The 15,396-nt window shown below is 36.8% G+C and overlaps 1 protein-coding gene across 3 annotated transcripts in view; it reads right to left on the reverse strand.

Annotated features, from left to right (window-relative positions):
• The window catches only part of RhoGAP15B (RhoGAP_ARAP and RA_ARAPs domain-containing protein RhoGAP15B), a 31,584-nt gene that overhangs the window by 2,482 nt on the left and 13,706 nt on the right, over window positions 1–15,396 (reverse strand). Inside the window, exons 2-6 of one of the 3 annotated variants that reach the window (XM_014246222.3) lie at window positions 10,320–11,114; window positions 1,241–3,604; window positions 917–1,140; window positions 219–859; window positions 40–141 (exon numbers count right to left, since the gene is read on the reverse strand). In XM_014246222.3, the coding sequence (XP_014101697.2) occupies window positions 40–141; window positions 219–859; window positions 917–1,140; window positions 1,241–3,604; window positions 10,320–11,107 (4,119 nt within the window). In that variant the 5' untranslated portion in view covers window positions 11,108–11,114. Of the gene's footprint in view, window positions 1–39; window positions 142–218; window positions 860–916; window positions 1,141–1,240; window positions 3,605–10,028; window positions 11,115–15,396 lie in introns of all 3 variants that reach the window. The other 2 variants (XM_014246216.3, XM_014246209.3) reach the window with 2 other exon arrangements.

The raw sequence follows: 15,396 nt of genomic DNA on the forward strand, positions 1-15,396 counted from the left end.
TTAATGATATGTGGAACTAAAGTTAAAAAGACAAATTACCATTTCCTCTGGCGACAAGGGAAATAGATTTTTGTATAGTGTTATAAGATCAGTCAAGACATCAGCCTCCTTTTGTGAGTAAACCATTTCTTCTTGCTGCTGCTGGACGGAAAATACACAAATATATTTCGATTTATAACAAAGTTTATCCACAAGACTCAAGCGATTTCAGTGCTTACGTGATTTTGTAATAGCGTTGGACCCCAAATCATTGTCAGATTTTTCGTACTCATCTTGTTCTTCGTTTTCTGTGAGCTAATAAATGCTAAATGTCCAACAATTTTTTTCAGTGTTTCACGTTCGATCGAACTCAAGCGTGCCAATAGTTCTTTGTACGCTTGTATCTTTTCCGATGCTTTCGTAAGCTCCGTCACACACATAAAGCTTTCGGAGAGTTTACCCATTAAACGTTCCGGCAAATCGCGCATGAAACGCTTCAAGACGTTAGCCACATCGTGTTCGTTATATTCGTTTCGTGTGATCTCGACATTGAAGGCATCGGCACGGAAGGCGGATAATAGCTTTAATATGGAATTTTCGGAGCCGGATTTGCGATAGATACCTTCCGACATGGAACCGTGTATATAAACGAAATTGATGCATTTATCCACGATAACGGGGACATTGAATTTAGTTAATTGTTGATCGATCAGCGAGAAGCCATTGTTGTGTGCCACTTCGCGGATAATATGACGCCAAATTTTTGTTTCACGCGGTGACGACATAGTCATATATACCGTAAATGGTGGACAGTCTATCATAAGCGTCGGACCAGACTCGATGTGTAAGTTGCGTATTGTTTCATCGCTGTCTTTGAGCACTGCGGAGAAGGAGTTTATAAGAAAGAACGAACTTAATATTCACTTACTCTACTTACCAATACAGCGCGCTTTGCGTAGATCCATCTTCTCTAGATTTCCAGCAGCTTCACTTACGAATATTAAACGTCTTTGATTTTTCTTCAACACTAACCAAGTGCCGCTCCACTCGGAGGTTATTGAATTCTTGAGATAACACCAGCCGGCGCGATAGTAATGGCAGAGATATTTCGGTGGTAAAGTATTGGTCAGGCTCTCTAACAACTTTTGCATCCAAATGCCGCTGAGGATTTAAAAAAATTTAAAAACAGTTCAGTTGCCGCTCTTTTATTATTACACTGAGAGAGTGATCTCTCTCACTTTTAGCTATCATTTCTTCTTACCGTTCTGATTCCTTGCTCACACCATAGAGATGTGCCACACGCTGATGCTTGCAATTGCCCGATGAGGTGCTCGTCATAACTAGATTGGGATTCGACATTGCCTGCACATTACCCGAACTCGAATGATTCTTCGGTATTGCTGTGGTTATTTCAAAGCAATAGAAATGTGTCGAATTATCGGTTACACGACTGTTGCTCACACACTGCAAAGTCGTAATGCAATCTAGTGGTATGGTTTCTTTGGGTGTCTTCATCTCCTGATCGAGGAATGTTTGGAATTGGCGATCGCGCAGAATGGCTTTACGATTCTGCATCTCTTTAAGTATATCTTCCACTACACCGGATGGAAAACGTATCAACGGTCCCTCGTAACGCACGAGCAATGGCGATAGTGTGGGTCGGGGCACCATCTGTAGAGTTACCTTCACATCCGATTTGGGTGCCATTTTGAAACTGCTCTTACGCGTGATCGCGCCGACGCGTTGCTTAACGTTCGTAGAGAATACATTGACTGTATTCATGAAACGCGACGCACGTGATTTTTGTTCGGTAGGCGTGATTGGTAGACGGCCATCAGCACCAATAGCCTCCAAATAGGATGGTGGACCATCACCTACGATGTTCAGTTTATTGAAGGGATTACGCCTTTGCTGCTCATTGTTTTCTTTATTGTTGTCTTGTACGAACCATTGTGTACGATTATCGGCACTGCGTGATAAGTCTATATTACTACCGCTAGCTGGCTGTTCGTCGACTCGGCTTAAGTAGGGGCGCACGCGTTCCTCCTCATCGTCCACAATATTTTCCATGCTCTCCGAGAGCAATTGTGCGTTTTGATGCACAATCTGTATTTGAGAATCTCTGACGCTATTTGTTTGTCGCTTGTTGCTAGGTGTAGGCAGCACGACTGTGGCTGGCTGCTGCGACACTATAGCCGTTGTGGTGCCAGTAACCGCAGTCTGATTATCCTCCTCTGATGTGCACATGCTAACATCGTCATCTGATTTTACTTGATCTCCTGAAACTGTGCCGTATACATCCTCCTCGAGCAAATGCTCCAAGAGCAAGAGCTGATTGCTTTTATCTGAATTACAGATTGTGGCCGCTTTGCGGCTGGAAAGTGGATCGAATTCTTGTATAATTTCGACAGTCGCTGGCGCACAACCACCAACCGCGCCTTCTACCTCGGCAGATTTTATTTGTCCAAAATTATTTGGCTGCATTCGCGACGTCGAAGGTCTGCTAATCGTGGTGTTTTCGTATGTTCTGCTCTCTTGTGCCGCCGACGGCTTATTGCTTGTGGCCATTTCAAATACCCTGCCATAGGTGGCGTCTTCGTTTGCATACACAGGCTCCGGTGTTGAGCACACGCTCTCCTCCACACTATCACCGATATACTCCCAAGAGTCACTGCGATCTGGATTTGGCATGCGACGCTCTGCCGCAAGTATCTGTTTATGCAACAGCATTGATTCTTCACGTTCCGCAGCCGCAGCTTCCATATTCAACTGTTGCAGCTCCACCGAATCAACATTCGGACGTAATGAGGAAGCGCCGACCGGTGATGGGGTTTCCACCGCACGCCGCAATTGAATTTCTTCATAATTTTTGCGTCGTTTCAGCCGCTGTGGTGGCTGTATGGGCTTGAGTTTGCCATAAAGTCCATCCGAAATTTCGGCCACCAACTCTTTCGGCAGCGTCGGCGCTGGAAAGTTGGGCATTGGCGGCGATGATAAATTCAGTGAGTCACGCGATGTGCCAACTGAACTGTTATCCGTTGTATGTGCCTCCTCCGCAACATTTTGCAGACTCGTATTGCTGCGTTGCTTTTTCAGCGCCACACTGGCTGCCTCAGCGGCTATATGTTTGGGCACCATCACCGACTTACTAATGGGTGCGTTACGCGCAAAAGACGTTTGCGGCGTAGATTTCAGGGCGTCTTCATACGATGGTGGCGCAGGTAGATCCAAATCGCTGCGCGCCGCTCTCAAATTACGCGGCAAATCATAAGAGCAATCAGCGGCGCTAGCGGAGAGATCTTCAACGCCGCCGGTTTTGTGATTCAGTGGGCTTGTGAAGGAGATGGAGCCAAAGACTTGATCGTTGGGTGGCAGTGTCTGCGGACGTTCCGTGTGGAATTGCGCTGTGGACTTCTCTTTCTCTTTGTCCTTCTCCTTTTTGGTCAGCGTGAAGTTTGTATTGAAGTTTTTACCAACACTACGCAGACGTTGCGCGGTCTCACTGCTGATCGTGCTGAAATTCTTATCGAACTTGTTTTTGATACCCTTAGTTTTGAGCGCCACTCGTTCGCCGATGGATTCGGTGAGTAGTTTAGAGGTGGAACCAATGGATTTCAACAGTTCACTGCAAAAAATTGTGTTGAGAAGAAAGTAAATGATTAATGAGCTGTTGATGGGAATTCTAGAGTGTTTTTTTGCGTCTTTTCGTGCCCGTTACCCTCATATATCACCCATATGTCTATATGTACGTGTGTCTGCCGCAACAACTACCACTTTTTATTTGTTAATATGCAAATTAAATACAAATATTAATAAATTGTTGAGTATAATTGTTAAATTGTGCAGCTAACGCTGTTCTGTTGTGCTCACTAACGCCAAACAAACGAATCTGAAGTTTCTGAGCATGCAACGCAGCCTTATTTATAAAGAAATTGTGGTGTGGCAAGTACATACTGGAAATGTGGCATGCATATAAGTGAGTCAATGCAACGATGAGCATATAAACATATATATATATTTTTGAAAATATATGTTAATATATCGCCAGTATTTCGCCGAGCAGCGGAGAGAGCAATGTATGTGTTGTAATTATTAAGCGCATTCTTCAAGCATATCTACAAGTTAATTATGTATGTAGTTAATTAAGCACAAATAATGTGGTGGTGTATGTGTAATTTGTGCATTTCCAGAAACAAACAAATACAATACATACACAAAATTACAAGCCCTCGCTCCCAAAATGTGCATCTAATTAAAGCAATACACGCGCCGCCTTCCTTCCTTCAGGAAATGCCACTAAATTTAGAAGTCTTTGACGGCGTACAAGAAATTATTTATCTACACAATACATACATATATATATATAACATACATATGCATGTATGTATGTGTGTACTCAAAAACAATGTCGTGTGACAAACATTGAACATCTGTGACGTTGATCTTGGGAAGCTATTGAATTATACTCTACACAAAGCATACTCATAACATACTCTTTAAGTTTAATTATAGAAACGTCCGCTAGGCACTTGAAAAATGAAGACTCACGAGTGAACTTCAAATACATAGTACATAGAAGGAAGTACCTATATCTAAAAATAGAGTATACGGTGATGCTGAAGTTCAAATAATATCTGAAGAGCTATGTTTAAAGGGCTTTGCAAAAGAAAGAGACAGTAGAAATGGGAAATATCGAAATTCGGATGTATGAAGATTAAGCTAATATCACTTATTTGCTCTTTAACCACTTATTCGCATTAATAATGCCTACATGAGCACTATTGTACCAAGAAACATGTAAAAACAGAATGACTTCAGCTTTAAGGGTGTTCCGTTTCAAGTCACAATATCTTTTCACTTCTAAACATTGGAAGATCTTAAATACCTTGAGATGATTGCCATTCGTTGTTAGTATTTGGATAATGACGTCAAAAGTAGTATTCCATATCAAATAAGTATATATGTATTCTAAATATACCCGCTTTTAAAAAATTTTCCAAGGCATGTAAGTAGATCGTAGACAGACTTAGATCCAAAGGAGAGATATAGGGTATCGAATCTTTTTTTATGGGGTATTTCCGAAAAAACGTGGCCAACATTTTGTTTTTTTTTTAGAATTTTCAACTCTGAAGGATCTTCTCTACCTACATACATATATGAAAACAAACTAATACTAGAATAAGAATTCAAGCTCAAATTTCGAATACGTGAATACGTGAGGTTAAAGTTGAGTAAATAGTGAAGTGGATACAAAATGATAATGCAAGAAAAATTTTTATAAAACTTAGTTATATTCCTTATTTCATCCATAAAAATATATAGTTTTTTTTTTGTAAGAGCTGCTTTCTAATGCATTATGTTTTTAGCACAATGATAGCTTCGATTATTTATGAAAAAGATTACGGGAACTATAGCAGTTTGGATTATTTCCATAGGCACAATTGTTTTTGCTTAAAAATATATTTCAGTATCAGTATTCGTTATAGCTTATTAAAACACGTTATTCAGGCGTGATATCAAATTTCAAAATACCAAATCATAACTAAATCTGATTTGATTTCCTGAGCATTTCTGAACTGACTTAGTTTTAGAGGACATATGAAAAAAAACATGTATGAGAGAAGTGAAAATTTTAATTGTAAATTGAAAACACATTTCACTTATGCCGTTATATGACTTACTGATACTATTATATTTATATTAACTTTAATCACTTTTTTGATCCGTTTTGGATATCTCGATTACGACACTTCCACTTTGTTTCTGAAATCCAACTGAACTAAACAATAGCAATGAACTTTATTTTGATTTATACAGTTAACTAAGTAGGCCTGTGAATGTCAATAAAAATTTAATTAGTACAAGTCAAATTATCAGCAATAAAGATAACATGTTTAGCACCTGAAAATTAGGTGGACGTGAACGTCAGGAGATAATATCAATGTTACTAGGCGCAACGAATTATGATACAATCATAAATCGGCTATAATACAATTCGATATATGTATGGATGCAATCGGAAATGAGTAGCCTTAAGTATATATACAGGTTGGTTGTAAAGTGAGTAGTGCTTACCAAGAAATAGCACTACTAGTTCCAATTTTTTTTCTCAAGTTAGAACATCTGTCGTGAGAACACATGCAAAGTTTCAAGTCATTATGTCAATTAATTCTTTGTTTACAAATATTTTTTTATATGGACAAAATTTAATATTACGCAGTGCCTAAATTTTTTATTTTGAAAGGTTTAAAAGCAATGGAAATTTATGAACAGTTGTTAGAAGTATACATGGAGTCATCATCTTCAAAATGCACCGTTGACTGGTGAACTTAAACGTGGTCGTATTTGGCTTGAAGACGATCCAAAATCCGCAACCACACCAGAAATCATTGAGAAAGTTCATAATATTGTTAGTAAAGATGCAAGTTTGACTAAGCGTGAAATTGCTAATGTCATAGACATCTCAGACGAGCGAGTACTTCATATTTTACATGCAGAATTACATATGAAAAAGCTGTTTGGAAAGTTAGTGCCACACACATTAACAACTCAACAAAAACTGAAAACAAATTTCTCAGCATAAATTTAAGCAGAATAAAACCGATTTCTTGCATCGTTTTATAACCATGAATGAGACTTGGATCTATCACCATGATTCTAAATTGAAACAAGAACGTTTACAGTGGACTGAAGCTGGTTGTTCAACTCCAAAGCAGGTGAAGTCACAACGATCAGCAAATAAGGTTATGACATCAGTCTTTTGTGATGCAAAAGGAATTTTGATGATTAATTATCTCCAGAAAAAAAAACAACCAACTCTGAATATTATTGCAGCCTTTTGGATCAGCTGAATGAAAAATATCTTGAGAAAAGACTTGGTTTGCAGCATACAATAATTTTTCATCAAGATAATGCACCTGCTCACAAAGATGTTATAAGAATGACAAAATTTAATTAATTAAAGTACGAATTACTTATGCATACACCGTATTCACCAGATTTGACATCCAGCGACTACTACGTCTTCAAAAAACTGAAACAATTCCTTCTGGGAAGCGGTTTTCGTCATATGAAGAAGATATTACAGCCGTAGACGGATACTTTGCAGAGCTTACGGAAATTCATTGTATAGAAGGCATAAAATTATTGAATGATCATTGGAATAAGTGTATTGAAGTTAAGGGAGATTATATTAAATAAAAAAATATAAATATTTCGTACCAAAAACAGTATTTTTTCATTTCGAGCGCAGAAACTTTTCAATCAACCTGTATACAAGTACATCATATTTGATTCATATTCATTGAACATAACTGATAAAGACATTCTCGCTGTCTGAATATCTGACCTTAACTATACATTTTTTAGCACTAATTTCCTTCCTTCCGATTGATTTTATAACAACAACTGGTAATATTTAAAAGTGAATTGCATGACAGTATGCTTTGCAGAGAATAACGAAATGTATTTTGAGTTAATCACAATAAGAATCCGCTAGATTTTCCAATAGTGTACTTTTATAAGCGTGCAATATACGCTAGTATGCTTTTTTCTTACAAATCCCCATAAAAAGATATTAATTTTCATTCATAAATTTAATTATCATATCTCGTGGAGTTGATTTGTGATCACTGGGTGTCTCTATATGATATGTTATGCAGGTTTTATTGCCAAATACTATCGAAATAGTAAATGTTGACGTATTTACTATAACGTTTGCACGTCAGAACACAAATTGCATCATAAAATGTATACGATACAATGCAATTATCCACTCATATTATTACGTCTTAAGTCTCAAGTAAATAAAATTTTTATACTTTTATAAAATAATAGGTATGTTTTAGGTTCTTGAAGAAACATTGCTCTATAACCTTCATGAAAATTAGACACGTCAATATCATAATTTATTATTTTATCAAATTATTACAAGATTTCTCTTATATTGATGTCGTGGTTATAGTGTTGCCTCAATAAGAAAAACTTTCGGCTAATTTTTTCTATAATTATTAATATGTTATTCGTTTTCATCTTAGTCAGCATCCACCTTAATCTTCACCATCTCCTTAATACATAGCTAAGAAAGGCAAATGATAGTTTCAAGCCGCCTCTGCATGAATGTTAAATTTTATCACAGCCTTTTAAGTTCAAAAATTCTCTTGGAGGTTCGACAGTACTATTCGAACGCCGAAAAAGAAAATTTAAATTGCTTTATTGCTTAAGATTAACTTGTATATCACATATACCGACAAACAAGTGATCGCAGTAGGTTCAAAAAACTACAACTGAATTTCACATATTTTTGACAATGATGAGACGAGCAATACTTCACTGCCTCGGTATCCCTCAGTAATAATAAAAATCCCAATCCCTTTAATCCACTTGTAACCTCTAAAAACCACATAGTCAGCAAAGAATGAAACTCTCTAATATCCAATGCTAACTTAGATGATACAATGCCATAGTTCGGACCAAATAGAAATTGTTCAGATTCTTCGTTGACAAAACAAATCGAGAGTTTAGCAGATTGGAAAAGGCTTTAAAAGAGTTTAGTAAAATAAAAACGACATTGAACTAAATGATATATGTTAATAATTTAATTTTTACAACGAAGTTAAGAAAAATAGTTTAATTATATTATTGTTTCATGATCTAAAAAAATAGTCTTTAAACAAGAAAAAATTTTAAATTCGGTTGTACCGAAACTACTATAGCCTTTACATATAAAAACGTTTTAAATACATGAACTTGATTCCGCTCGTTCACTTTGTAGGGCAGCTATATATTATAGTAATCCGATTTGAACAATTTGCTTGAAGATTGTACCGTTGCTTTGGAAAATAAACCATGCCAAATTTCGTGGAAAAAATTTGTCAACAAAAAAAATTTGCATACAATAACTTAATTCTGATCGTTCCAGTTTGTTTGGTAGCTTTATGCTATAGTGATTTGATATCGGGAGTTTCGACAGAAGAGCAACTTCTTGGAGAGAAAAAGACGTGTGCAAAATTTTAGATCGATATCTCAACAACTGAGGGATTAGTTCGCGTATATACAGAGGACATGGCTAAATCGACTTTTTTAAGTTGATAACTTTTAATTGGCCAGAAAGAGGACTCTCCACAGCTTTTAAAACACTTATCAAAAATTTTAACTCATTTTAACTCATTAAACATTTTCTTTTTTTATAATCTACAAATTTTACTCTCAGGATAAGCAAAAAAAAATGTTTTTCGCTCCATCATAATATATATATATAAGAAGGAGATCATTGATAATTACGGATTATAATTTTGAACTTTAATAAATTAAACTTAGCTGGTGACAGACGATTTGTTCAGTCTTGACGAAATTGGTAAAAAAAAAATCAGAAAAGCATTATAGTATACAAATTAGTATTCTGCTACGCCTACTTCCAATTACGATTTTTTTCATTCATTAAGGAACTGGAATAAAGCTATTAAATTGAAATCTAGAAGACATGGTATTTTCTATTTATATAAAATCATACGAAATTAGGTCGTAGCCTTATTGGTCTATACTCATATTGGTCCATATCAAAATTGAAATTGTGATTTTTGTCCTTCTTTCTAACTTTTTATTGGATATTTGGAACTAGATGGGACATATGTCGGAGAAAGAAGCCTAGATGCTGCAGTTGGTACTAGAAATTATTTAAATGCGCAAATATTTTTTATTATTAAACTCCCTCGTTATATATCGCTTATCATAGGCGTTTAGTATAAACGAATTCATACATAATATGGTGGAAATATGTTTGTTAAAAATGTTACTGTGCATAAAAACAGAAATATACTTATTATAAGTACAGTTATGTGCGTTAAAATATACCCATCAACTATATGTTTTTATGTATGTATGTCAGCAGGCAGTGCAACAGTTATATACAAACACCAGTTAATTGCCAAAAAAACCGTTTCAAAAAATGTTAGCGCCAATAAGCATGCAAAAGAAACTAAACAACATTAAATTGCAACTACAAATATTTAGAATATGCGTGTAACGGTTCATAAAGTGATAAGCATTACTTGTTGACTTTAGTTTGATTGCACGCAATTGCGGTGTCATGGACATTGGTGGGTGCAGTGAATGCGCTTTTGTCGTTCGTTTGGTAACCGGCGGCAATGCCAGTCAATTGATTGTTCAATTTATTGCTGTTGGTGTTGTTGTTGCGGCCACTATCGTCGCTATCAAATGCAAAATCAACCACATCGTCATTGTCAACTTCGTCAACATCGTCATCGTGAGTGCTAATATCACAAGCATTGTTCGACACATAACGGTTCAGATTATATTTGCCACCTACGTCGCTTACATACCCGGGTGAAGGTGATTTGAATTTCGCATTATCGCCACTCTCATTAGAACCATCCAAGGATGAATTCAGTGTTGCATTGGAGGCCGATTTCTGTTTGTAACTGCCGCTGAATGAGTGCTCACCCAAACCGCCACCGCCTGCACTAGCATCCATGGTTACGTTGTAACTGCTTGTGGTGGACACTTCACTGCCGATGGAATAGCGCTGTGCGCGATTGGCGCGCTCCCGCTCCACGCTGAGGTATGTCTTCGGCGGCAGATCAGGCGCTTTACGAAACGCCGCGCGATTGTTTGACGGCGACGAGGCTGTCGATGTATTGGGTGAAGTTTCCTTACTGATGGCGCCGGTGCAGCGCAGCAGCTGTGGATAGAGCGTCGGTGTTTTTGGCGAGGTGCTACGTAACTCTGTATTCTCGTAGATGCTGTTGGCATTCTCGAAGTCTGTGTTCTGGGGCTTACGTGGGCGCGGCGCTGGTGTTGGTGTGGCGTAGATGGGTGCGGGCGCGACCTCCTCATTTGCATTGGGACCATACAAGTCATTTGTTTCCGTTAGTATGGACTTGCGTGTGCCGACGCTGTTGGCATCCTCTTGATCCGATTGCGCGCCGAAAAAGATTTTATTATTCGGCACTTTTTCGGTGCAATTTGTGACTGTGTGTATATTTTCCGAGTTGATATTCAGATTTTTATTAATCAACTCGACGGTGACGTTTTCATAGTCGGTTTTGCGCAGCTCGGGGTAGAGACGACGCGGTGCCGGTACGGGTCGGCAAGAGTCCTCCTGTTCCATATTGAAACTGAAAAGAGAGAAACGAAAAACGCTAAAAATAAAGTATATGGTCGAGTGTTTGTAAAGAGTTATGTACACATTTTGGAAAAATGAGGTTATGGTGAATATATTTTTGGATTATAACATAATATTTTTGTAAGTAGTTGTTAAATTACATTCAATCGCTGTTGTTATGCTTGAGTTAAAAAATTTGAGTCAAATTTAGTAGAAAAACATGTAAGTGAAGAGTGGCAATAATTTTTCTAAGAAAATTGTCAAAGCAACTTAAAGCCTAGTTTGGTCAAAATTTTGAAATCAGAAAACAAGGATGTGCAAATTGATTCCTATTTTGTATTCTATGAGATAGTCGGTTATTTTAGATGTGATAATAAGTTGTGATAAGTAGTTTTTAATAACGACCTTGAAACAAACTAGACAAAAATTATTACAGAAACGCAATTTATAACATTTTTTACGTAATTTTATATAAAAAAAAAATTTTTCAAATAAAATCCTAATACAAAAAATCGTTTAAATTTGCAGAAAAACATAATAATTTAGTACATTTTTAATAATAGTTTTTTTTTTATTTTCCAGTTTTTAATCAACTCCGCACCACTGTGCAGCAGTCATAAATATTTAATATTTGAAAACTCGCTTTGTAAATCATCACATTCCTAATTTTAAAAATGTTAAAATTTTGTTTTTGTTCTCAAATAATAACAACTAAAAACAACAACATCACTGATTAGAAAATTTTTGTCGGTATTTTTTAAACCACATTATTTCATTTTTTCTATAAAGAACATAAAAAGTGAGTTAAGCTGCGCTAAAACCGCAAGCCAATCCGATTTACACATACACACATGCATCTATATTATATATTGTATGTGTCCACCAGCATCTGATGTCGTAACAGCCAGCTGGCTAAGAGCTTACCTAAGTAATGAAGCAAATGCAATATTTCATCATTCATATATAATATAAAAACTTTTACCACAAACGCTTACACATAAAAAGTGATTTTCAATTCAAATAAAAAAAAATGCATTTAACTTGCAACGAAGCTCGGCTTGTGTAACAATCAACGGGAAATTTGTAAAGCTTTCATTGCTCATAAAACCTCCGCGCCCGCAGCCGAATTCAAAGAGATGCAACGACTAAGCAGTGAAAGGCAGCGAGTGCAATACAATCACCTTTTCGGTTTTATTGATAATTCTCACTGACATTGTATTGTAAATATGCAAAGTATTGAAATTTTACATAACCTCTGCCTTTGTTCAATTCGACAATAATAATGGGAAGTCATGCTAACCGCTGCTGGATACTGAACATCGCTGAGTTGTATTTAGTATTTCGATTTGCTACCGAATTGTATATAATATTTGGCAAGATCATTTATTTCCTTTCGCTTTCATATGCCTTCGGATGTATAGAGCGGTGAGTGTGGTCAGCGAATGTCAAGAAAAGCAACATGTGATCGAGCGTTGCGATAATGTTCGTCAATGACTTACTGACAGGTAAATAGTTGGTTGCGATGTTTAAAGTATAGTTTTTTTACGATAATAAAACAAAACAGCACATCAATATATTCGGTTCATCACTTCCCAACTCACTAAGCTTAAACTCTTTTTATGTCAAATAATTTACATGTGATAACAACAACAAAGTAAAACAGTTGAATTCAATACAAGAGTAATATATTTATAGCATATTTGATAATGCCAATATATGTGGCTTATACTAGTGGTTGGTTCGATTCGCCACTCTCCAATATAATTTTTTTTTTTTTTTTGGGGTGGAAAATGCCTTCCGCATCATCAGTGCTGTCGTCACAGCAACGGTATGTGCCACTTGCAGGTCACTAAAAACCCCCCTCTACGGAACCGTCGCCCACCCTGGAACCGCGTTTGCATTACTTCAGGGTGGCGTTCCATTTTCCTCATTGAGAGATTTACATCTACGCACCTGCGTACAGGTCCCGCTTTTTGCTGCATAGGAAAGTTTCTGCGAATTTCTGGATAATAGACCAGTTAGCTTCGCTCTCCATCATGACGCTGATTAAGTGGTTTGCGCTTATTGGACCGACCAGGTCTTCTACGGCGGTACTTTCCCTTTGCCATCGCTCACATTTAAAGAATGTGTCTTCAGCGTCGTCTTTAGTCGCATTGTTGTATAGGCATGCCGGCTCTTCGACTTTTCCCATTCTGTAGAGATACTTTTTGAAGTATTTATGACCGGATAGTAGCTGCGTTTTGTAGAAGGCCGACTTCTCCGAATTTACAACTTGTCCATAAGTCTGGCCGTCCATCTGCCGCGACTCTCATTCTCCCATCTTCGTTGCCATGCTCTTGTTGTATTCAGACATTTTCTTTAGCTCCCACAGCTTTTTCCTTTCGTATGCCAGAAGGTCAATTGGGGCATTTCCGCTTATGACTAATATTGCATCACCTGACACCGTTCGGTTAGCTGATGCAACTCTGAGGGCTGCGGTGCGGTATACTCTAGCCAATACCTTACGCCGGTTTCCCTTTTTTAACACATCTGCCCAAATCTCTGCTCCGTATAAAAGGACGCTGATGGTCGTGGACATTAGAAGCTTTCTCTTTTCTTGGCTGAGCCCCCCTATATTGGCTATTAGTCTGCTGAGTTGGGAGGTGATTTTCGCTGCTCCAATATTAGACAAGAGAGATACAGCTATTATGAAGGACAATTAATATTATGTTTCTAAGCTATTCTTTAAAAAAATGGCATCGAGCTTTAAGTGCTTGAAATATAAGAGATTACCAAAAAAAATTCTTAACTCTTTACAAACACAGTTTTTACGGTGTTTATATATACACAAACCGTTTGAAAGCTCCGCCAGAACTATTAACTCTTTTGATGGTGAATTCAGTTTCTCCAAAAGCACGAGATTACTACAATTTTTAAGTGTTTATCATCAACTATTTCTCAAAAGCACAAAGTTTTAAAAAAAATATTGATTTACTCACAGTAAACTCCACTTTATATTTTTATAGGTATACAATCGATCAAATTTTTACTCACGCTTGAGTCGCCCATACACCTTTTTTAATGAAGACAACATCGCAAAAGTTAAAGAAACAGTGCTTAAAAATCATTAGAGAATCATCTGGCATCATAGTGATAACAGAGGATCTCAACATAGGGGCCGTCCATAAATTACGTCATCGATTTTTTCAGATTTTAGACCCCCCCCTATAATCATCCTATCGTCATTTCTTAATGACTTTATCTAAATATTTTTTTTTATTATCTAATAGTTTAAGATTTTAAGTGAAAACTGTTCCACTGTATATACATTTCAGCTGCTGCTGTCGCTGAAATAGATTTCGCAAAAGCCAAACTCGATCTAGTTAAATAAGTACAATAAAAACAATTTCCCGCATTAACCCTCAACAGATGTTTAGACCAGGTTTCCAATCTAATTTTCAGTATGCCAAGAATGTGAAGCCGCCATGCAGCTGCAGCTTTGATTGCAAACATATACTCCTACATACTTGTACAGACATGTGTTTGTATGCCATTTTGTTACATAAAATATAGTAAACATTTTCATATATTTCTTTCCAACAATTGCGGCTTAAAGGCAAAAACAAAGCCAAACAACATTTTCGAACAAATATTTAAGACCCGTTTGACAGTGACAAAGCGAAAAAATAAAAAATTTAGAGTTAACTTTGCCAAGCTCAATTCATTAGAAATATATGCATACTCAGTAAAAAATTATTTGTTACAAGTATTGCAGCTATTGCACAAGTGCAATAAACACACACACACACACTTACCATACTTATCCACCTGTCTCATATTACAGTGCAGTGGTGCTCAAACTATAATTGAAAGTTGTTCGTGAGACAACTTTAAAGTTCATTATAAATTTTTAATATTAATGTATATTTCCTTTAAGAAATTCTTGCTGCTCTCTGCAATTAAAATTCATTACATACATGCACACACTCATTTACTGCGAGTAGATAACCTCACACTCATACAACGACTTATTACTCAACTAGGCAGTGGTATAAAGAGTCCGGCACTTGAGCTTCGCACAGAAGCGCACAAGTGAAGAAATATTTTGCATTTGCATGTCAACAAGTTGGCGACATAATTTTAATATGCGAATTGGCACAACAGAAAACCAAGAGAATAGCTTATAAAAACTACAGCAAACAAATGCAAATATGAAAACAACGCGTGTATAAAGCCAAGTGTGTCGGGGAAATTAAAAAAAACTCATTATAGTAAATATTAGGGTCGTTCTTTATATGTAGAGAATATGAAAACAA

Source organism: Bactrocera oleae, chromosome 5 (assembly GCF_042242935.1).
Source record: "Bactrocera oleae isolate idBacOlea1 chromosome 5, idBacOlea1, whole genome shotgun sequence".
Classification (NCBI taxonomy): domain Eukaryota; kingdom Metazoa; phylum Arthropoda; class Insecta; order Diptera; family Tephritidae; genus Bactrocera; species Bactrocera oleae.